Source organism: Cnephaeus nilssonii (assembly GCF_951640355.1).
Source record: "Cnephaeus nilssonii genome assembly, chromosome: 11".
NCBI lineage: Eukaryota > Metazoa > Chordata > Mammalia > Chiroptera > Vespertilionidae > Cnephaeus > Cnephaeus nilssonii.
This window is the reverse complement of record NC_137082.1, coordinates 28,482,479-28,505,051: the sequence shown is the minus strand read 5'-3', so window position 1 is coordinate 28,505,051 and position 22,573 is coordinate 28,482,479. Positions and strand designations below refer to the sequence as shown.

The window sequence follows — 22,573 nt, the reverse complement described above, 5'->3', positions numbered from 1 at the left end:
ATAAAGCACTGAATAATTATGCAAGCAAATTGCTCCAGCTTTTGGCAATGTTGTCTATCCATTTCACGGAGTCCTTGGGTGAATTCAGGAATGGGGGTAATTCAGGTTCACTTTTCTGTGACTAAACCATTTCCCTTTAGGCAAATCCCATCACCCCCGGCTGCTCTGAGCTTTCTTTAATCTCTCTCTGAGCTATAGATTCAGTGGGGTTTTTTGGATGCCCCTTTACTTCGTCTACCTCTAAGCTAGAAGCTGCCCCTTATTCCAGTAGACTCGAGCCTGATGAATCCTGAGGTTTCTGCTTTAGTCTGCAGGACCTGAGGTACCACTTTGCCCGCTGGGTCATATCTTGCAAAGGTACTTTCTCCTTTCCTAAGTTAGCTATGAATTCTGCATCCACTGTACTTATGGGAAGAAGTGCCAAATCTACTAAGTTTTCCAATATCTCTCTTCATACCTGATAGAATACCAGGTGTGTCTGCTAAAAGACAAAAATATTTGAGTTGAGACTGTCTCATCCATTGGTAATTTACAATTTAAACCGTACCATGTTGCCCGACCGACATGGCTCAGTGATTGGGCATGGACCTATGAACCAGAAGGTCACAGTTCGATTCCTGGTCAATGCACATGCCCCCAGGTTGCAGGCTCGATCCCCAGTGTGGGGTATGCAGGAGGCAGCTGATCAATGATTCTCTCTCATCATTGATGTTTCTATCTCTCTCTCCCTTTCCCTTCCTCTCTGAAATCAATAAAAATATATTTAAAAAATAAACAGTACCATGTTTTCTGGCAGTGTTGTATTAGTTGGTGTTCTTCTCTCAGCTTTGTGAGTGAATGTAAAAGAAAGGAAAGGCAGTAAGGGGAGATGGAGAAAGACACAGAGAGCAATCCATTAATAAAACTGATGAGAAGTGGCCTACTTACATATATATCTTTGTTACCCACATCAAAAATATGGGCCATGACATCTTGGGAGGTTTCAGGCTATGCATATTTACTTAACAATAATGGCTCCTCCAGGACCATTATGGATTATTGGGAAATAAAATACTCATAGTGTAAAACTGAAATTAGCCTACAGAGTTTTCCTGGAGTTTACATCTACGGATACATTTTTGTTGAGGAGAGGCCTGCCTGGAAGTTATGCTCTAATGTTCACCTAAATAATTAAAAAGTCAGCAGCAGCAGAATACCTCCTTTCAGAGAAAAGGGAGCTTACTGTCCACCAGCTCTTTCAGAATCACAGAGGCAGAACCAAGTTACATTTCATTACTCCCGAGGATGACACACAGAGAAAGGCCAGGGGAGTTCAGCGGGCAGAACACAGGAGGGAGATCTCAAAACAACCAGCAGTGCACTGCTTCTGATTCCCAGCATCAGCCATATCGATCTGAACATGCTGTGATTTCAAGGTCATGACCACAATTTCTGGCTTGGTACTGGAAATTCCACAAATGGAAATACATATTTTGGAATGAGACCAAATTTCAAAATTTTCTATGAAGAGTGCCATCAAGAGAAGGCTGAAAAAGGAGAAAGAGGCTGTGGGTATCAAAGCATCAGAGATGGAGAAAAGTTACTACTAAGAGGTGAAAGGAACCCAACAGAACAGGATGCAGGTCCCGACATCTCTGCTACCCACTGCTTGGCACAAGTGCTGAAGAAGGGGAGGGCCACACCACCTGCGTGCCTCTGCCAGGTACCACTCAAAGTCCTCAACAGTCACCCCCAGGTTCCCTCCTGCTTCTGGGCTTGGAGGAATCCCAAAGATCCTCCAATCTTTTTCATTAGTCCTATTGTATGGGCTGTGATTTTTCTCCTTCAATCTGAAACCACCTACTTTTACCCTTTGAGATTCCTTATATGATTTCTGTCCCAGAGCATTCCCTCTCATATTGCAGCACTCATATATGTAAGCATTTTTCTTTTCTTTTTCTTAATTTTTAGTGAGAGGAGGGAGAGGAGAGGAGAGGAGAGGAGAGAAGAGGAGAGGAGAGAGAGAGAGAGAGAGAGAGAGAGAGAGAGAGAGAGAGAGAGAGAGAGAAACATGGACATGAGAGTAAAACATTGATTGGGTGCCTCCTGCACGTTCCCTGACCGGGGACTGAACCTGCAACCTGTTCCCTGACTGGGAATCAAACCCACCACTTTTTGGTGCACGGGACGATGCTCCAAACAAATGAGCCGTAAAATGAGCCATACCAGCCAGGACTGCAGGCATTTTTCAATCCTATATTACACATATGCCAGTTGAACTGGCTGAACTTGGAAGGTAACACTCAGGAGACAACTTCATCTTCTCTCATAACTGCTTTCCAGCATGTTCTGACAAATCTCCCTGATCCTTAAACAGCATCTGAAGCAGAGATGCCAGCTTTTTATTCACTCTGGACCATTACAACAGTTCACACTTTTATTTTTCACCCAATTCAAAGCTCCTCCAACTCCCAGCTGCTGTCTGACCTCGAACCAGTCATGGGGAAGATGGAAGGGGTGGCTAATTCTGCCCATTCGTTTGCTCCCTTGTTTCTTTCTTACCTTCCGACCACTGCTGCACCCCTAGCTCCTTCTAGTTTGGAACAAGGTTAAGGATCAGAGAAAACAGAGGAGGGATCAGAGGTCATCACTGCCAGTGTCCTCTGCCGTCCTCTCCTGAATAGCATATGCCCTCTGTCAGGCACACCTCTAGGTTCTGGCTTGCCCTTTCACAGGAGACCTTTGCCAGTTCTTCAGAGTTCTCCATGCCAACCTCCTCACCCCACCAATCCCTGACAAGGGTGATGCTGTCTGGTCTCTCACAAAGCCGCTCAGCTACCATCGTCAGTCAGTACATCCAAGGGGTCCACTTGCTCCATCAAGAAGGGACCTTTTCGGATAACTTGAGACTAGTAACATTCCACGGAGTCCCACTTGGCCCAGGGAAAAACTCTGGACGTGGGGACACTCCAGCTGCTGTCTTCTCTGCTCATTGCAGGCTGCTCCAGCTGACCTCCCACCCACCTCCGCCTTCTTCACTTAACCCTCCAACCCTTGGGGATACAAATTAAGTTGCCCAATGGACTCCTTCCTACTTTCCTCTAGGCCAGTGGTTCTCAACCTTTCTAATGCCGCGACCCTTTAATACAGTTCCTCATGTTGTGGTGACCCCCAACCATAAAATTATTTTTGTTGCTACTTCATAACTGTAATTTTGCTACTATTAACTACAGCAGTGGTTCTCAGCCTATGGGTCGTGACCCACAGGTTGAGAACCGCTAGCAGGGTCACCTAAGACCATCAGAAAACACAGATATTTACATTACGATTCATAACAGTAGCAAAATTACAGTTATGAAATAGCAATGAAAATAATTTTATGGTTGGGGGTCACCACAACATGAGGAACTGTATTAAAGGGTCGCGGCATTAGAAAGGTTGAGAACCACTGCTCTAGTAGAATTACAGGGTGTCTTTGGGTTTCTGCAGCTCAGCAAGCACCCAGGCAGGAAATGGGACATCAGTCTTCTTTCCTTCAGACAACCCCACTTTTTATGAGCTGTTCTCTTACCGCTCACTTGGCAGTTAGAAAGAAGCATCATGAGCCCTACCCAGTTTTGCTCAGTGGATAGAATGTCAGTCTGCGGATAAAAGGGTCCTGAGTTCGATTCCAGTCAAAGGCATGTGCCTCGGGTTGCAGGCTCTTCCCGGGCCTGAACCCTGGTCAGGGCTCATGTAGGAGGCAATCAATTGATGTGTTTCTTTCACATTGATGTTTCTCTCTGTCTTTCCCTCTCTCTTCCACTCTCCCTAAAATTCAATGGAAAAATATCCTCGGGTGAGGATTAATGGAAAAAAAAAAGAAAGAAGAAGCATCATGAAACAATACAGAGCTCCCTACAAACTCCCTTCAAATAAATTCTTTCTCTAATTTGACCTTTTGCATTTGGCCTTACACAGATGTTGTGAGTAAGAGTCACTAGCCAATTCAGCCCCATATTAATAAGTCTTGTAGAGACTGGCTCTTCTCTTTGGAACAGTTGGGCCCTTAAAACCATGTTCTCTAGCTCTGAGGCCTCAGCCAAAACTCAGACGTAATAAGAAAAATTCTATTTAACAGCCTGTTATAGGTTTGTGAATCTATGTGTCATAGTTCAATTTCTCCCAGAAGCAGGCCCTGAGGCAAAGATTTGACTGCAAGTAATTTATTTTGGACATAATTCCAAGAAATAGCAACAAGGAGTGGAGAAACGATTCGGGGAAGGAAAGGCAGCCATAAAGAGCTTGCTATCAAGAAAGTTTCCACTGTGGGTAACTAAAGTGCAGTGCCTCTGGGAAATTCTCAGAGCCTATGCAGAACACGCATCCCAGAGGAATCTGGGAATCTGGAGTAAATATTTTTAAATTGACTTTTGAGGTAGAGGGAGAGAAACATCTATGTGAGAGAGGAACAACTAATGGCTGCCCTTGCATGTCCCGAACCAGGGATCGAACCCAAAACCCGGGCATGTGGCCTGACCTGGAATCGAATCAGTGACCTCTCAGTGCACAGGACAATGCCCAACCAACTGAGCTACATCAGCCAGGGCAGATCTGGGGTATTTATACACCAACTCTTGGCAGTCTTTGAGCGAGGGATGCTCCTGGGGCCTTACTTCTTCAGCACTTCTGGCATAGCTCCGGTGACCAGAGAAAGCCCTCGGGCAAAGAAATGTCGGTCTTGATCATTGTAAACCAAACCACTGTGCTCCGAAGAGGTAAGAATGAGGGAAATGAGCAGAAAACCAGCAGCATTTACTGCAGTGGGGAAGGGGGGCGGGGAGGGGGGGAGGAGGAGGGACATATGAGAGATCAGGAGGCACTCTTCATCCATTCTAGATCTTTACCATGTGACATGTTGCTAACTAGAATAGATTTGTCAAAATTGGTCTTATCAACTCATCAGACCCAACCACAGTTATCCCAGATAGTTCAAAATCCATTCTTTGCTTTATCTCCAATATATAAACAAATAATTGAATCTGTTTATCTGTCACATCCAATTTTCTACAAACTCCAAAATGAAGAGGAGTAGCCCCTGCTTTGTCAAACCTAAATGGTTGTGGCTCTATCTTTTGACTTATTTTGAGAAATGTTAATTTTTATTCATTTATTTTAAATTATTTATTATATTTTAACGTGTATTTTTATTGTTGATAGTATTATAGATGTCCCCCATGTCCTCCACCTTTTGACCACCGCCACCCAGCCCTTGCCCCACTAATATGTATCTACTTGCAAGCTACAAGTAGTTACATTACCTACAGTTAAATGGATTAAAAAATAGTTTCTATCTTCTCTTAAGATGAGGATTTTATTGTGATTTCTTAATTCTGTCAAAGTGTATTAGGAATCTGACCTGACATAAGAAACCAGGTACTAAATATATTCTAGGACCAAACTACTAAGGAAATTACTTGTTGACTTGGTCCTATTGATTAGAGGAAAAACAAAACAAAACACCTTGAAGTCCCAAGCAATACATAATTGTCTTAAAACACAGGTAATTCTGTCGATGTATGTTTGGAGGGCAGTAGTTTGCATGGTCATGCCATTGTTCTGGCATGCTATGCTCTCTCAACCTTCTCTGTAGACCTGGGGTCTACCCCACACCTCTCCCACCCTTACTTCCTGACTGGCTGGTGAACTCTGCTAGAGCAGATGGAGTATGTTTCCTTTCATCATTAATGTTGGGATTGACCATGTGACTTGTAGCCAAAGGATATGTGTCTACCAAGGTGCTTGACACATAATAAGCTTTTACATATGCAAATAAAACTAATTTTGAGAGAAAAATCCAAATTCAGTACCTATACTGCTAAGTAGTTTTGATTTATGTGCCGTTCATCTGTCTGTTTGCTCTCTGATGATTCCTTCCTTCCTCTGTTCTGTTTCACTGGCTGGACTGGCCTTTGCAAATGCTATTTCCAAGTCTTCCCTGTTAGTCATTTTCAGGTACATTCAGCCACTAAGAGGCACTGACACTAAAAGAAGGAAGAAGCCAGGGTGATTCTCTCCCTTTTTCTTCTTGGAAGGATGGGATACATCTCTAGCAGTGGCTGCTTCTCTTCCATGGTCCCAGCTCCCACCAAATAGACCTTCCTCCAAAGCTGTCTCTGAATCCCACCTTCCTAGCTGAAGAGTTTTACACTCCTAGTAAGTGACCCACATTTCTGGGTTTCAGTAAGGACACATCCTTCTTTTATTTCTCCTTTCCCCAGGGGTGCAGCAGCTGCCTGCAGTTACTAATCTCTGGGTTTCCTCATTTTCTCCTATTTTAACTTTTCTAATCCCTGGACATTATTTCCTGTGTTAAATTCCTTCTAGTGGTTTCATTTTCCTGGCCAGACCCTGATGGATAATCTATTCAGGAGTTTTGTACGAAATCATGGTTAATCTCCTAAAGGAGATATGTTTTCCTCCTCAATTATTCTTGGAGAGCATTCCTGAGACATTCTCTTCCCTATGGCTTTTTGTCTTTTCCTGTGGTAATGGCATTGTGTGCTACTTGAGATAAGACTATTATCAGCAATCAAAAATCCAAGTTTGCTCAATCTTGTAAAGATATCATCTGTTCCCAGATTGATCTACATATTAAAGCTGTCACCTGTTCTCAAATTAATCTATAATTTGATGCAATTCCTATTAAAATCCTAACCGGTTTTTTGTACCTAGGGAAATTGACAACTAATTTTAAAATTTACATGAAAATGCAAGAAACCAAGAATGACCAATGCCCTCATGAAGAAAAACAAGATGCGACCTTTTCCATCAGATATTAAGACATTAAAAAGTTATGGCGATAGAGGAAGTGTGGTAAGTGTTGTAGTGCTCCAAGGATAAACAAATCAACCAATGAAATGGAATGAATCAATATTCTGGAAGAGTCCAGAAACATATCTGTACACATGTGGACTAGATTTTTTTCAAAGTGACATGGCAGAGCAGGTGGGAAAGGATAATCACTTCAATTTTAAAAAATACCAAGGTAATTAGGTGGTGATATGGTAAAAAAAAAAAAAAATTTTAACGTGACTATATCCTTATCTCATACCATGTTTTTTCTAAACCCTGGCTCCTAAGAAAAATACTGGTTTTCCTCCATCATCCTGGTTTGATAAAATTCCTGAGAAAAGCTCCTCCACAAAGCCCTTTTCCTCCTGGTACATGGAGAGCTAAATGTGAAGGCAAAATAATAAAAAGGTTATTAAATAATGAGAAAAAAGAAAGGTAAGTCTGAATATAGGAAATGGCTGTGGGCCAGCTGACAATAATGAAAAGACTTTTCTTGATGAGTAATGAACTCAGAGCAAGTTCAGTCTGAGAAGCCACAGATGATGTTAACATTTTAAACCCTGTGCTTTTCAAGGCAACAAGGGAAATCCCATTAGAAAACTGGAATGCAGATGCTCCTGGAAGATGACAATTTCAAAGCCCTACTGGCAATCAGTGCATTTAAAAGAGCAATTGGGCCCAGTCAGTGTGGCTCAGTGGTTGAGCATCAACCCATGAACCAGGAGGTCAAGGTTCCATTCTCAGTCAGGGCACGTGCCAGGGTTGCAGGCTCCATCCCCAGGAGGGGATGTATAGGAGGCAGCCAATCAATGATTATCTCTCATCATTGATGTTTCTATCTCTCTTTCCCCCTCTCTTCCTCTCTCTGAAGTCAATAAAAACATATTTGAAAAAAGAGAGCGGTTGGAACCGTTATATAAATTTCAACAGTAAAGGAAGAACTTCTCTCAGATCAGTACCCAAGGAAGGGCCTTAATGCAACACCTTCATTTTCTGAACCCACTGCTTTCAGAGATTTTTAAACAGATTCTTTCATGCCAGGAACATTTTTAAAAATATATATTTTATTGATTTTTCACAGAGAGAAAGGGAGAGGGATAGAGAACTAGAAACATCGATGAGAGAGATACATCGACCAGCTGCCTCCTGCACATCCCCCACCAGGGATGTGCCCGCAACCAACGTACATGCCCTTGACCGGAATCGAACCTGGGACCTTTCAGTCTGCAGACCGACGCTCTATCCACTGAGCCAAACCGGTTTCGGCTTTGTTTGTTTTAAAATAATGTCAGATTTTGGAAAAAATGCAAAAATAGTATTAAAATTTTTCATACAAATGTTATCATGTTGTCCTGCCCACCTTAGTATTCTTTCTTTCCCTTTCCCTAACTCTACCTTTATATTTTTTCTAAAACATTTTAGAATCAGTTGTACATATGGCACCCTTTTATCTCTAGATAGTTGAAAATGTATTTTCTAAAAACAAGGACATTTTCTTACATAATCACAGTACAATTCTCAAGATCAGATAATTAACACTGATACAACAGTTATTATGTGATCTACAGGTCTTATTCAAAGTTTTCCAATTATTCCGCTAATATCCTTTTTAAGATTCTTCTTTTAAATATTCTGTGGCTTGGTGAAATAATTCTCAGCCTTTTTAGGAAGATGTAGCCTTGCACAAAGCACATGCAAAATAATTTAAGCCTCATTGATTTTCAGGAAAAGGACACTGAAACCTCCTTTTAGCTGTGCATGCAGACAGCTGTTTTCCCAGAAAGAGACTCCAAATGAAGGCTCACTCTATTCCCCGAATCCTGTGTTATCGAAGAAGTTTCTGAATTGTTTCTCTTTTGTGCAGGGCATTTGCCTGCTGCTTTTCCTGATTCCTCATTAGACTGAGAGAACTGAAATAAAAAATATCCTGGAAAATGTTTTCGCTTTCCTCTCACACATTACAACAAAGTAATTTCCTATTTCAATTTTAAATCAAGAGAAGATACACATGGCATGTAGGATGCACTAGTTCCTACAAGCAGGTTATTCCATTCCCAGCCCCTGAGACTATGGCTCTGCTGTAAAGGAGTAATGAGGCCAAAGAATAACAACCTAAATAAATACCCATCAGAAAGGGGACTGAAGAAATTCTAGTGTATACAATTAATGTAATACTGTGCAACCATCCAAATGAAGATGCAACTGTATATGGTCCCCAAGTAAATCAAGCCTAACAACAGAAAGTAGTTAAGTCATTTTGACTCTGCAGTGGGGAACTGGGGAACTGGGGGAATTAGAGGTGAAGGAGAAACATTTATAGTAAACCCTTTTGTAGCATCTGATTTTTTCATTTTTCCCATATGTATATGTAATGTGTTGGGAGAATAGTAGATAGATGATTAGATAGATCAATAGATAGATAGATGATAGGTAGATAGATAGATAGAATGAATGAATCGTGGGTAAGTAAATTTAAGACCAAAAGTTTGAAAAAACAGCAGGTTCCATATTCTCCAGCTGCACCTTTTTTATTTTTACTTTTTGCACCTTTTGTTTTTAAAGCCATCACTCCTTTTTTCATTTTCACCACGGTCTAGTTCTCTCTTGTTAGCAGAAGTCTTATCCGTCCTTCCTTGGGTAGTGGAGACACAAAACAGACTTAGTCATTCATAGACAAACTCTGAACAGAACCGCACACCATACACAGCCTCCAACACACTTTTTTAGACTTAGGGGGCCGGGGGAAATGAGGAGCAATCTTGGGCAATCTAAGTGGGACCTCGCCTCTCCCGGGTCCCAGATTGGCATCACTTCCCCTCACCCTTCCATTCCTTCATCTGGCTTTCTCCCCACCCCCGCTCCAGACCCTGAGCATCCAGGCGCCTGGGCTGGCGCAAATTGCCGCCCACTTGTGCCACCGCCCACGGGGCTGCCTCGTGACGTCATGGCTGAGCGAGGGGGCGCCGCCTCCTAGGTGCCCGCCCCTCCCGGCCCTGCAACCGGACTTGCCCTTTAAAAGAGCGGGGGCCTGCGCCACACCGCGGGCACCACAGACACACGACTGCTTTCTGGAGCATCTACATTTCTTCTTCGGTCCGCATCTCGCTCCACTGGACCAGCTGCCCATCTTCTCCGCGCAGATTCCGGCGAGCCGGGCCATGCAGCCGGCTGTGCTTCTTGGCCTCCTGGGAGCCACGATGGTGGCCGGTGAGTGGGCGCGGCGGGCTCTTCAGCACCGCGGACAGCGCCAGACTCTTGTCTTCCCCGTGGCCCAGGCATCTTAGCTGGACGATACTGGGAGAGAAAGAGGGCTCAGTGGAAGGTTTCTCCCTCTTGCTTCAGGTTCTTAATTCCTCCTCTTCTCTGGTGATTCCCTTCAACCCCCCGCTCCACCGTCTGACTTGGAAAAAGCCAGAGGGATTCCTAGCCCAACCAGAGGAGTCTCAGTCTTTTCATATCTGGGTTTCCCTTTGATAGGGAGAAAAGGTGCCCGTACCTCCGAGGCACGCTGTGCTCAGTTCTCAATTGTCAGGCCCTCTCTACCGGCCTGGAGAGACGCTGTTATGGTCTTATGCTGTATCTGATTTAAGTATTTGTTTGCCTTTTTTAAAACTAGATAACCAAGGAGTGACAGGAATTCATGTAATATGATATAGTTGGCACCTGCATACTTCCCTTTGTTATTATTATTATATAAACATGATGAGATAAAAGTCTCATATGTATATAAGATATCATATCTTTTTATGATCATGTTCATATATAACATATGTGTATGTGTGTTCATGTATATGTGTGCACAGGGTTAATGTAATATTTTTCTGTATTTTGTATTTCCGTTGCTGGAGAAAGGTAATTTCACACTCAAGTTAAGATATTTTTAAGTTATGAATGGAAACTTCAGCATAAATTTTTATTTTTGTATTCCAGAAAAGCAATAGAATAGAAAATAACTACCAAAATATCCTTAGGAGTAATAAAAAATTGTTTTAGTCAATTTGGGAGGATAAACTTTTTCTATTTTTTAATTGAGGTATAATTGACATATAACAGGATGAAATATTTGAGTGTCTGTCTCTCTTTTTTAAATATTCACCTGAGATATTTTTCCATTGATTTTTAGAGAGAGAGGGAGAGAGGAGGGGAAGACACCGAGAGAGAGAAACATTGATGTGAGAGAGAGAGAGATAATTGGTTGTCTTCCACACTCGCCCTGACCTGGGCCAGGGATCCAGTCTGCAACTGAGGTACATGCCCTTGACCAGGAATCGAACCTGCGACCCTTAGGTCCTCAGGCCAATGCTCTGACCACTGAGCAAAACAGGCTAGGGTGACAGTTTCTCTTGATGTGTGTAAAAATGTGGGATTAATCTTTCAAACTAGCTCTGGAGATTTTTTAAAATTGTGTGTGTGTGTGTGTGTGTGTGTGTGTGTGTGTGTGTGTGTGTGTATTAAAGTAAAGTCATTAGGAGTATTGAGACCATTGAGAAGTAAATAGATCACCAGATTAAACTGGAGGTTTTCTTTGGCTGTTTTAATGACCTCATAGAAAAAATTTTTATCTGAGATTAAGATTCTAACTAGAATTGAGGTATTGCCATTCATGAATATGAAGCTTTTATTGACAACAATTACTGGATCCAAAATGTAAAGAGACAAAAGGAAAGCCAGTGGTCATTTATTTTATTGCAAGCTACATATATTTAGAATTTTCTAAAAATGCTTGCATTCTTACAAATTGCCTATAAATGTTCTCAATTTAATTAAAGAAATCCAAATGAATAATTTAGAATCTTTCTGGTCAAAAATATCTTCAGAAAGGAATTGCTTAAGAGGCCAAAGCTGTGCTATACATTGTACTGTGCATCACAATAACAGTGACATTTGTGAAGCTTATTTAACAACAGTGGTAAAATACTTACAGCTCTCTTATGTAAGAGAATATTTTAAGAAGGGTTCATATTTTAATAAGAGCTAAAATGGAGACATTGTATTTAAAAATTTATATTAGCTATAATTCACCCACCCTTTAAAGTACATAACTTAGTGATATTTAGTATATTCACAGATTGTATAACCACTATCAAATTTCAGAACACTTTCATTACCCAGAAATAAACCCCATATCCATTAACAGCTATTTTCCAATCCCACCTCCCCCAATACTTGGAAATGAAATGTGATAACCTTCAAGCAGAATTTGTTATTTAGCAAAATCTCAGGGCTGGGGAGAAACCTCAGGAAACCATATGGCTCATTTTCTACCCTTCAGAGCTTCTGGAGGGAGAGCTACACATTTTTACAATAGCTACTGTGCACTCTACAAGTTAACATGAGAGAAGTGGCAGTATGATAACCATATTATACCAGGTTAGATGGTTTCTGCATTCAAAGGGCCTGCTTAACTTGTTATTGTATAGCTTTGTGTCTAATCTGGGATCAAACCTTGATACTCTTATGAGATAGTAATACTTTGGGTGTTATTCTCAGATTTATCATACAATATTATTTGACATTTTTTCTACCATTTACTACTTTATTTTAACATAATCACTGGCTTTTCTTTTGTGCCTCCTGAATCTTTATGCAAAAACAAGAAAGGTAACTACTTTAGGGAAATCAAGATGTTTTGATTCTTTGTTGTCACGGATTCTGTTGGAAGAAATACAATCACACTTATATGTCTCACCAAGATGCGCAATGTACTTTCACAAGGATACCCTAGTTCCTTTCCATCAAAAGGATTTCTGAAGAGCTTCAATCAGAGAAACAATACTGTTTTGTAATAATAAACAGGAGCTGAAAATTGTTTAGAGCAACAAAAGAAAAATATTTCTCTCCCCCAAATCTGATTACTTAACAGTAATACTTCGGCAATATCAGTAGTTATTAAAAACATCTACTTTACATTTGTCAGGGGGAAAAAGAGGGAAGTATAAGCAAGAAGCTACAATACCAAAGAAATATAATAAAGCTAGATTTTTAAAGGTACCTTCTAGTTTATGAGAGGAGGAATTATCTCAGTTATTTTTTTCCAGAGGATTTTACAGATTTCAGATGGAAAGAGTAAGTGCCAAAGTGGGAATATTCCCAAATAGCACTGATTAGGGGGCGGGGGGTGGATAATGGCTCAGCAAAGTGGAGCCTGGGTACCAAAGGTGGGTCACCTGGATCTTGTCTGAACTACATTTCAGGAAGAATATGGGGTCTTCATACCTTGTTAGCCACTTCTTAAACATTTCGCAAAAGATTTCAATATGCTAGATATCTTTGGGCCTCTTGAAACTATTGAAGTAGATCCCAGGCCATACTTTGAAGAGGAAAATTCAATAAAGTGAATAAGTGGAATAGTGTTGTATTTCTAGGTTGAGCCCTATGAGATGTAGTTGATTGCATGGAAGTGGTTAAAGAGGCTTGGGGAGCAAACACTTAGGAGGGAAAGGTCAGGTTGCTGGTTAGAAATAACTGCATTTGAGTAGCTTACATCTCTGATGTCTGAGAGTTTTGCTCTAGCTCTTCTCTTGTTTTAGGGACCTAGAAGAACTTTCTGCACCGAGCTTCTCCTCCAGGAAGTGCCAGGAGAACTGAGGAGATGAGCCTATGTGTACATAAATGCTTTGAGCTTGTCCAATGGAAAAGGCTTAGACAACACACAGTCAAAGTGAAACAAAAGTATCAAAACAGCTTTGAAAGAAAAAAGAAGGCCCTGGAAAATTAAAGTCACCTGAAGCATTTCCCAAGAAGACAAACATACTTCAATCTGGTTTAAAATAAGCAGAATCTCATGAAATTTAATTTAAATGAATTAAAAATTATCCTTTTAAACTGCTTTCATACTTAGTTGTTAAACTAAAATATCCCCATAAGTAGTTAGTAAACACTTACTTGCATATTATATTATGGACTTGATGCTCTATTAGTTAGAATTAGATACCCCCATGTTCTTTGCATGGCTGTAGACAATGGGGATTATATACAGCATGGACTGATACAGATGCATGAGCAAGCCTGTTCAGCCAGAGAGCTTCTGGCAGCTAAAAATTAGGTAATTGTTCATGTGAGATAGTCACAACCATGTTTTTGTAAAGGAAGTGGGTTTTGGGGAGGATATTTTTCAGGGGGTCAGGAATAGGTATAGGAAAGCACAAATATTTACCCTTTTGAATGGGCAGAAGGGGTGAGGAGGACACCCTGGTTTCATCTAAACTAGGTTTATTTTAAACTTTTTATTGAAGTATAATGGGCAGATAGAAAACTGCACAGATCATAAGTATAAAGCTTAATGAGTTTTGCACGCATTGAGCACATCTATGTCATCAGCACTGAGGTCAAGAAACAGAACATTACCAGTACCCCCAAATCTCCCCTTGTCTGTGGTCTGAATTTGATTTATACTGGGTATAAGAGAGCATTCATTTCCAAATCATGCTTAAGACATTGCTAGGGAACACAGCTCTGTGTGTGTGTGTGTGTGTGTGTGTGTGTGTGTGTGTGCGCCAATCATACCCAACTATCTCTGTTCAGCTCTAATTTTGCCCCGTCTCCAAGTATTGCATGTGTGAGGTGGGGGATAATTTCGTGTTTGGATACACACCACTTTCAAAATTAACTCAAGTAATTTTCCATTCTTTTTCTCTTTCAAAGTTGTCAGTTCTATGCCAGTGGACAACAGGAACCACAATGAAGAAATGGTAAGTTGAAATATAAGTCCAGAATCTAGACTTATTACTAGACTGTAGATTCTCCCACTTCTTATTACACCAAACCAAACAAAATAAACAAAAACAAAAAACGCGTCATAGTCTTACAAAACCAGGTTTTCATCCCTGAGGGAATGAGGGCAAAGGGTGTCCCTCCTGCCCTAAGCTCGCACCTCCTTCCCGGATGTTTTAGTGCCTCTGAGGATAACTTTCTCATCCCACTGTTTCCTCCCAACTTGTTCAGAAATGGGTATTTATTTCTCTTCTCAGGGTGATCTTGGCCCAATGCCATCTTGCATTGCTCTGTGGAGAGGCCTGGGAGGTTTCATTAGTATAGGAAACTAATCTACATTCCTACCCCCAAGGATTCTGCATCAGTACAGCTCACAGAGCCAAGCCTTTCTGGGCATCAGCTCTGGGTTGAGTAGTCTGTCATCCCATTGGTACCAGCTTTTGCCAACCTGCTTTTGGGTTTCCCCCAGGTGACTCGCTGCATCATCGAGGTTCTCTCAAATGCCCTGGCGAAGTCCAATGCTCCACCCATCAGCCCTGAGTGCCTACAAGTCCTGAAGAGGAGTAAGTTTCCTGCACTACCAGGGTAGCTTTGTCCCTCAAGTGATCCTTGTTCCTGCTCCCTCTAGTTCACCTTCCACTTTACCTCCAAATGAACCAGGGACATAATGCAGTGGGGGGAGTACAGCCTAGACTGGTATCAGGGGAAGCAGAAGATATGGCTTCGAGGTTCTATTCTGCCACTTGATAGCTATGTGACCTTGGGAGCACTGCATCCCTTGCCCCTTTGGGCTTATTCATCAAAGTAAAATGAGGGGGTTGAACTCAGTGGTCTTTGAGATGTCTATCAGTTCTTAAAGTCCTTGGTTCCAGAGTTTGGATTTTCATTTGGGTGCAGGAAGATGTGGGGAGTGCTTGTTTGTGATTGGAGGAGGGAGGATTGAGTGTTCTGGAAGTGTTGGAAGATGGAAGAATAGAAGGATATTTTAAGAGTATTCTCCTCTTTGCCTTCTACTCTTGACAGTGATGATCTTCCAAGTTAGAAGCTGGGAAAGGTGACTTGGAAACGTGTGGCCTGTTTACATGACAGATTGGTTAAGCCATTTTAACGCAGAGATTATTCGAAGGGAGATACTACCAAATGGTACCAGGAATTCGGGGCCTGAGAACTGGAAAGGGTGAGGGTGGAAGCAGAGCATCCAATGAGTCAGAGCAATAACCTTCTGAATCTAGATGGGATGTTTTCTCTACACAAATCAGCTTCTGTTGAAAACAAAACCGGAACAGTGACGCAAGCAGTATCAATTGGGAGTTGATGTCAAGAGATCAATTTTATAAAACTATGCAGTCTCTCTTATGAATGAAGTCAAACTGATTTCAACAAATCCAAAAACACTGTTCCCTTCAGCACCTCTTTATGCTTTTAAATTTTTAGTCAGGCTGGGAACAGTGGACTTTTCTTTTTCTTTTCACCTTCAAAATTTCTCATTGCACTTAGATGCATAGCCCATGGACACAGACAATAGTGCAGTGAAGGCCAGGGATGGGGCAGGAGCCAGGCAGAGGGGGGCAAAGGGGAAGAATGGGGGACATCTTTAATACCCTCAACAATAAAAATAAAATTTTTAAAATTTCTCATTGCAATATTTCTCTCTTGCTATTGCTGCACATGAACCCACAAGCATAAAATGGTAAAAACAAATATTAGCAATTGACCAAAAGAATTGCCTGGGGGACTCAATCCACCATTGGGAGTTTCAGGGTAACCATAGTAGGTGTATGAACCTCTTCCACTGGGTTGATGGGGTTATCCTTGCAACATTATAGAGATGGAACACACAAGTTCCCCTTTTTTACTTGAAAGAGTGAGCTTTACGCCTTGGTTTTACAGATGGCCAGTGACTGTGCTGCTAATCACAGCCCTCCTCTGATCTCACCTGTGGGAGCTTAAAGCTAAATTTAGGAGGAAGTGCTAAGCTTCAGGCACAAGCTGCTATAGGCAGCACATGTTTAACTGGGGAAAAATAAAAACACTCTGTTCCTGACCAGCAGGCAGTAGGAAGGGGCCACACAGTCTCTGCCCCGGGAAGCTGAGATCCTGTCTGATTATGGCATTATTTCAGCTGACTCTCAGAATGACAGTGGTATCTGGCCAAAGCCTCCCTGCTTACCTGAGCCTACCTGGCCAGCCCCACCAGCCTCAACGCTGCACATACCACCACTGGCTCTTAAAAGGCAAAGGGACTGGTGATGTCTGGGTGTGAAAGGTCAGAGACATTTCAACTGTCTCATAAAACATGAGAATGTTATCATGGCAGGCTGGGCATTAAGCAGGGGGATACAGACCTTCCACTGTTTCTTGGACATTTTTGTAAAACAGACCAATTCTTTTCTATTTTGCAAATGTCAGTTCAAGATGACTCATCAGAGCCATGAAAATGAAAATATAATGTGAACCACAAATATAATTTCAAATTTTCTAGTAGCCACATTAAAAAGATAAAAAGACAAGTGAAAATCAATTTTAATAATATACTTAATTTTATCTAATATATTTTATTTACTATATAATTTGTATACATCCAATATATTTATGATATATAGTATCCAAAACATTCAAAATATAGTCATTTCAACATATAATCAATATGAAAAATTAAGATGGTTTACAATTTTTATATGAAGTTTTCAAAATCTGGTGGTTACCTTACACTTATAGCACGTCTTCCGTTTGGACCAGTCACATTTCAAGTGCTAAATAGCCAGAGAGCTGGTGGGCCATACAATGGACAGCTCAGATGTAGCCCCAGAGCTGTGGGTGGCGTTGGCTGCAGGCATTCTATCTGATCTCAGTGATAGAAGTAGAAATCCAAACCTTCCAGCTAACAAGTCAGAGTGTTAACTGCGTATCTCCTTTCATGGGATGTCCTTGAGTTAAGGAGGATTTAGTACAGGAGCTGTCGCCATTTGAAAAAGATGGGAGAGAACAGCATTCAGTTAAAATATTGGGGTAGATCATCTACTGTTGACTCTTGAAAGTACAAAGAAAACTCAGTCTACTGATCTTCATCCTCAACATTTGAGAGCATGTTGGGCAGATGAGACTTGAGTGAAGGAAGAAATGGCCTTTCCACTGCTGTGTAGTATTCTTAGTAAAGAAATATGCACCCTTCTTCTCACCAAAACTGTTATATTGTCATTACTGATAGGTTGAATTTACATAGTTGATCGGATAATAAAAGTCTGATAAACTAAAAATTAAAAAATTTTCCTTTGAATCCTGATATTTTTTATTTTGGCGATTTAACTTTATTTAGCTGGATTCCAGGTGGAGCCATTAATACAATGGTAACTTTTCAATCCCTACTTAGAGCAAAGATGGAAAGAATAGTCCCGAATCACACTTCTCTTAGTCTCAAGGTCTTAGTCTGCAAAAAGATGAATTAGACAAATTCAAAGGTTTCTTCTGGTTCTAAATTCTAGTATTTCATAAATCCATACTTGGATTTCAATTTGATCATTGATAGGACCAATGAGAGATGCTGGTTGGGTGTTATGAAAACATAAAAATAGAGAATTTATCATTAGATTGAAACAGCCAAGGAGTTTCCATACCATTTGCTTTTAAAAGGAATCTAAGTATTTCTTTATTCACTTAAACATTTTTCAAGTGATTGTTCAGCACCCTTAGGATTTGTAGTGATCACTGAGATTGGTGCTTGTTGAACCACAAGCAATTCTGAAGTTACACGTACTCTTTTAAATTTTTCATTACAGGTGGAAAAGAGGTTAAAGATGAAGAGAAAAGTGAAAACGAAAAAACAAGGTTCGAAGTAAGATTGTTAAGAGACCAAGCTGACGCCTCAGAAGCCCACAGGCCCTCCAGCAGGGAGGACACAGGAGACCCGGAGGAGGCAGACATCCAAGGCCTGTCAGTGGCCAACACAGAGGGAGGTGGGCACAGCCGAGAGGGAGCAGGCGAGCCCCAAGGGAGCCTCCATCCCTCTGAGAGTCAAGTCTCCAAAGAAGCGAAGATATACCATTCTGAGAAGAGCGAGGGAGAGGACGGCGAGGAAGAGGAAGGAGAGAAACACCCGAAAAGGGAGCATGGGGAAGGTGGCAGTGAAGAGAAACACCTGGAAGAGCCAGGCGAGACACAAAGTGCCTTTCTTGACAAAAGAAACCAGGCTACAGCTAAGAAAAAAGAGGAGATAATGTCCAGATACAATCCACACTCTTCCAGGCTCCCTGAGAAGACACACAGCAGGGAGAGGAGTAGCCAAGAGAGTAGAGAAGAGACAAGGAACCCGGAGAAACACTCCCACGAGTCTAAAAGCCAATCTGGGAGCCAGGAAGAATCTGAGGAAAGTGAGGAAGATGCCAGCCATGAGCTGGACAAACGACACTGGAGGCCGAGACATCACCACGGGCGGAGCAGGCCTGACAGATCCTCTCAAGAAAGGAGTCTTCCCTCTGAGGAAAGGGGACAACCCCATGCGGAAACAGAAGAGCCCAACGTGGGCATGGCCAGCTTAGGGGACAAGAGGGACCGTTATCCAACCCACTACCGGGCTTCGGAGGAAGAACCCGAATATGGGGAAGACGTGAGGAGTTACACAGGGGTCCCGGCTCCTGAGAACCTGGCGGGGGTGCGATACGGGAGCAGAGGAAATGAGAAGTACGGGGCTCCAAGGCCTCCCAGTGATGAGAGCCAGGAAGAGGACAGGCGAATTCACCCCAACGCAGAGCTTGACAACATGGCATATGGGTTTGGTGAGGAGAGTGAGGAGGAGGCGAGGGGCCCTGAGTGGGGATACCGCCACAGAGCCAGGGTCGGGGAGCCTGGGGCCTATACCAGCCCAGACAAAGCAGAGAAACGATTCTTGGGTGAAGGACACTACCGTGTTCAAGAAAACCAGATGGACAAGACAAGGAGGCACCCGCAGGGCGAGTGGAAAGAGCAGGACAGAAATGACCTCAACTATGGCGAGGAAAACGGTGAGGAAGGGGCCCAGGGGAAGGGGCAGTGGCAGGAGGACCTGCAAGGCACCAAGGAGAACAGGGAGGAAGCCCGGCTTCCAGGCAAACAGTATGCTCCCTATCACACCACTGAGAAGAGGCGGAGGTTAGGGGAGCTGCTGAACCCTTACTACGCCCCTTCCCAGGTGAAGAGCAGCCCCTTTGAGAGAAAAGACGGCATAGATGACAATCTTCTTGAGGGTGAAGATGAAAATGGCCTGGCCTTGAATGAGAAGAATTTCTTCCCAGAATACAGCTATGACTGGTGGGAGAGAAAGCCCTCTGAGGAGGATGTGAACTGGGGATATGAGAAGAGAAACCTGGTCCCCAAACTGGATCTGAAAAGGCAGTACGACCGTGTGGCCGAACTGGACCAGCTCCTGCACTTCAGGAAGAAGTCGGCTGAGTTTCCAGATTTCTATGACCCCGAGGAGCTGCTGAGCCCACGCCACGCAGCGGAAGGTGAAAAGGACAGGGCTGGCCCCGGAGTTCTGACCGAGGAAGAGGTACAGTGTGGGGATTTTGTTTAAAATTAACTTAAGATGGTTAATGTTAATATGCTCACGACTATCTGATATTAATGGGGAGAAACTGGTGGGAATTAATCACCATGATAATGCACCCCTAGTTAACGGAGTGGAGACAACATCTGTTTGATTCCCCCCCCCCCCCCCCTGATAATCTTGCCACTGTCGGCAACCCTGCCCACCTGCTGCTCAACCTTGACCACACGCTGCAATCCCCTGGAGAGCTTGCAGAATTACTGATGTCTGGGACTCACCCCCAGAGATTCTGTTTGGTACTGGGTGCTGCCTGGGCATCGGACTTTTTTTTAAAGCTCCCAGGTGGTTTCAGTATTCAGCCAAGGTTGATAACCAACCACTGCTCTGGTGTCTTCCCTTGCTTATTTGGCATTGCATCACTATTTCCCAAGGAAGAACAGATGATAGAGATATTAGTTATTGTGGTCTTTCCTTGCCAGCACATGGCCGGTAATAATCAGAAATTTACACCTGGGAGAGGTAACATGATCAGAGCTGTCCCCTTTTCCTCATATTGATCACATACAGTAGGTGCTTCTCAAACCTGACTGTGCATCCGCATCTGGAATTCAGTAAGTCCCAGGTGGAGTCCAAGAATCTGCATTTCTGACGAGTTCCTCAGTGACGCCGAGGGTGCTGCTGACTGAGGGGCTACACTTTAAGAACCACTGATGTAGGGTGTCTCATATAACCCCTAACATATCAAAAATTCCCCTTTCTGTTCATGCTGCCTTAGACTACAATGAAATAAATTGATCTGGGACCTTACGCTTCTATTTTTCTGTGATTTTTAGGAAAAAGAACTTGAAAACTTGGCTGCCATGGATTTGGAACTACAGAAAATAGCTGAGAAGTTCAGTGGTAATCGAAGGGGCTGAGGGTCCTTGGAGCCAAAGGCCATTTTAAGAAGCAGCCTTCACATTACCTATTTCCCACCACTTCACCGGAAGACACCATTTACCTAGCCAAAGGCAGAAAATAGAATTTATTATTCATTAAGTGCTTGAAGCAATCGGGAATGTCTTTAATTTTTGCCAGAATGCTATTGAAAGTAAAAATAGCATGACTTGTAGCATATTCTCTCGCAAAATCAACATATTAACATGCTTGTGACAATGACTGTGCTACCATCCTTGAAAATATATGTTTGTATCGGTTTAAAATAATAAAAGATTCATCTGAAACCAAAAGTTTCATGTTCTCAGCTTCCTTTGGGCTAATACAGAGGAGTGTGATTTCCAAATCCATTCTTTAAAGTGAATGCTAAAGACAGTACTAGCACTAGGATTTATTGGTCTTAGACTTAGAATAGGAAAAAAATGCAAAACTTTCAAGGATGTAAAGAGAGATCAGGAAAAGACATTTGCTCCTGGAGGCTGGAGAAAGATTAAATAAGCTTGAAGAACCTGTTTGGAAAAAAAAAAAAATGAGCCAAGACATTATTTAAAAATCCTATAATCTGGAGAGCTCTGGAAATATCCGGCTAATGGTCAGTTTTCAGGGCTGAAGAGAAAGCCTGGATAATGGGTAGAATTCAGGATTGGGAATCACATCTGGTCCAGAAAGATCTCTGGACCATCAGGGCCTGATTTCTACTCTGCAAGGCAGGGATGGGGAACCTTTTTTTCTGCCAAGGGCCATTTGGATATTTATAGCATTATTCGCAGGCCATACAAAATTATCAACTTAGCCTGCTATATTTGGTCAAACATTTAATTAACCTACTCCTAATGCTTTGGCAGGGCAGGAGGTTAGTGGTTGAGCACCAACCCATGAACTAGGAGGTCACAGTTCGATTCCCGGGTTGCAGTCTTGATCCCCATAACAGGTATGCAGGAGGCAACTGATCCATGATTCTCTCTCATCATTGATATTTCTATCTCTCTCTCCCTCTCCATTCCTCTCTTTGAAATCAATAAAAACATATTAAAAAAAATAGAAGTCAAGGATTGCCCAGGGCCACCAACTTCTTTTAATTACAATAATATATGTTTAAGGTGAAAACATCAAGTTAATGACAAGAACACTCTGGCTGCTGGGTTGAGATAAGGCCGAAGGGAAGTGAGGGTGGAGATACGGAAGCCAGTAAGGAGGCCACTGCAATAATCCTGGTGGGTCATCGTGATGTCTGGGACCAGGGTGATGGCCCTGACTGTGGGAGTACTCACACTCTGACCTATTTTAGAGAGACATGACAGGTAGGGCTGATGGATTTGGTGTGGCATGAGAAAGAGGCATCACAGATGATACCAAGGTTTTAGGCTTGAAGAACAGAGGTGGGGAAGACTGCAGGAGGGACTGTCTTGGGAGGGGAGGTATGAGCAGCTCAGGTTGGGGTATGTTGAGTTTGATATGTGAGCAGACACCAAGTGGAAGTGTTGAGTTGGGTATATGGGCCTGGAGCTCAAGGGAAGGTCTGTGTTAAAGACATACTTGGGGAGTCATCATCATAGAGATAGTATGTAAAGCCTTAAAACTGGGCGAGAT

At 42.4% G+C, this 22,573-nt stretch overlaps 1 protein-coding gene across 2 annotated transcripts; it reads left to right on the top strand.

Moving 5' to 3' along the window:
• Positions 1–9,971: 9,971 nt before the first annotated feature.
• Positions 9,972–20,964, top strand: CHGB (chromogranin B; the record flags this gene model as incomplete). 2 transcript variants are annotated; one of them, XM_079785292.1, is made up of 5 exons in its annotated part: positions 9,972–10,020; positions 14,458–14,504; positions 14,996–15,089; positions 18,303–20,050; positions 20,881–20,964. In XM_079785292.1, 5 exons carry the CDS (start codon positions 9,972–9,974, stop codon positions 20,962–20,964), a joined length of 2,022 nt encoding a protein of 673 aa, XP_079641418.1. The 2 variants fall into 2 exon arrangements, with proteins under 2 accessions (XP_079641418.1, XP_079641419.1); XM_079785293.1 differs by having other exon boundaries at positions 9,972–10,024; positions 14,465–14,504.
• Between the last annotated feature and the right edge of the window lie 1,609 nt (positions 20,965–22,573).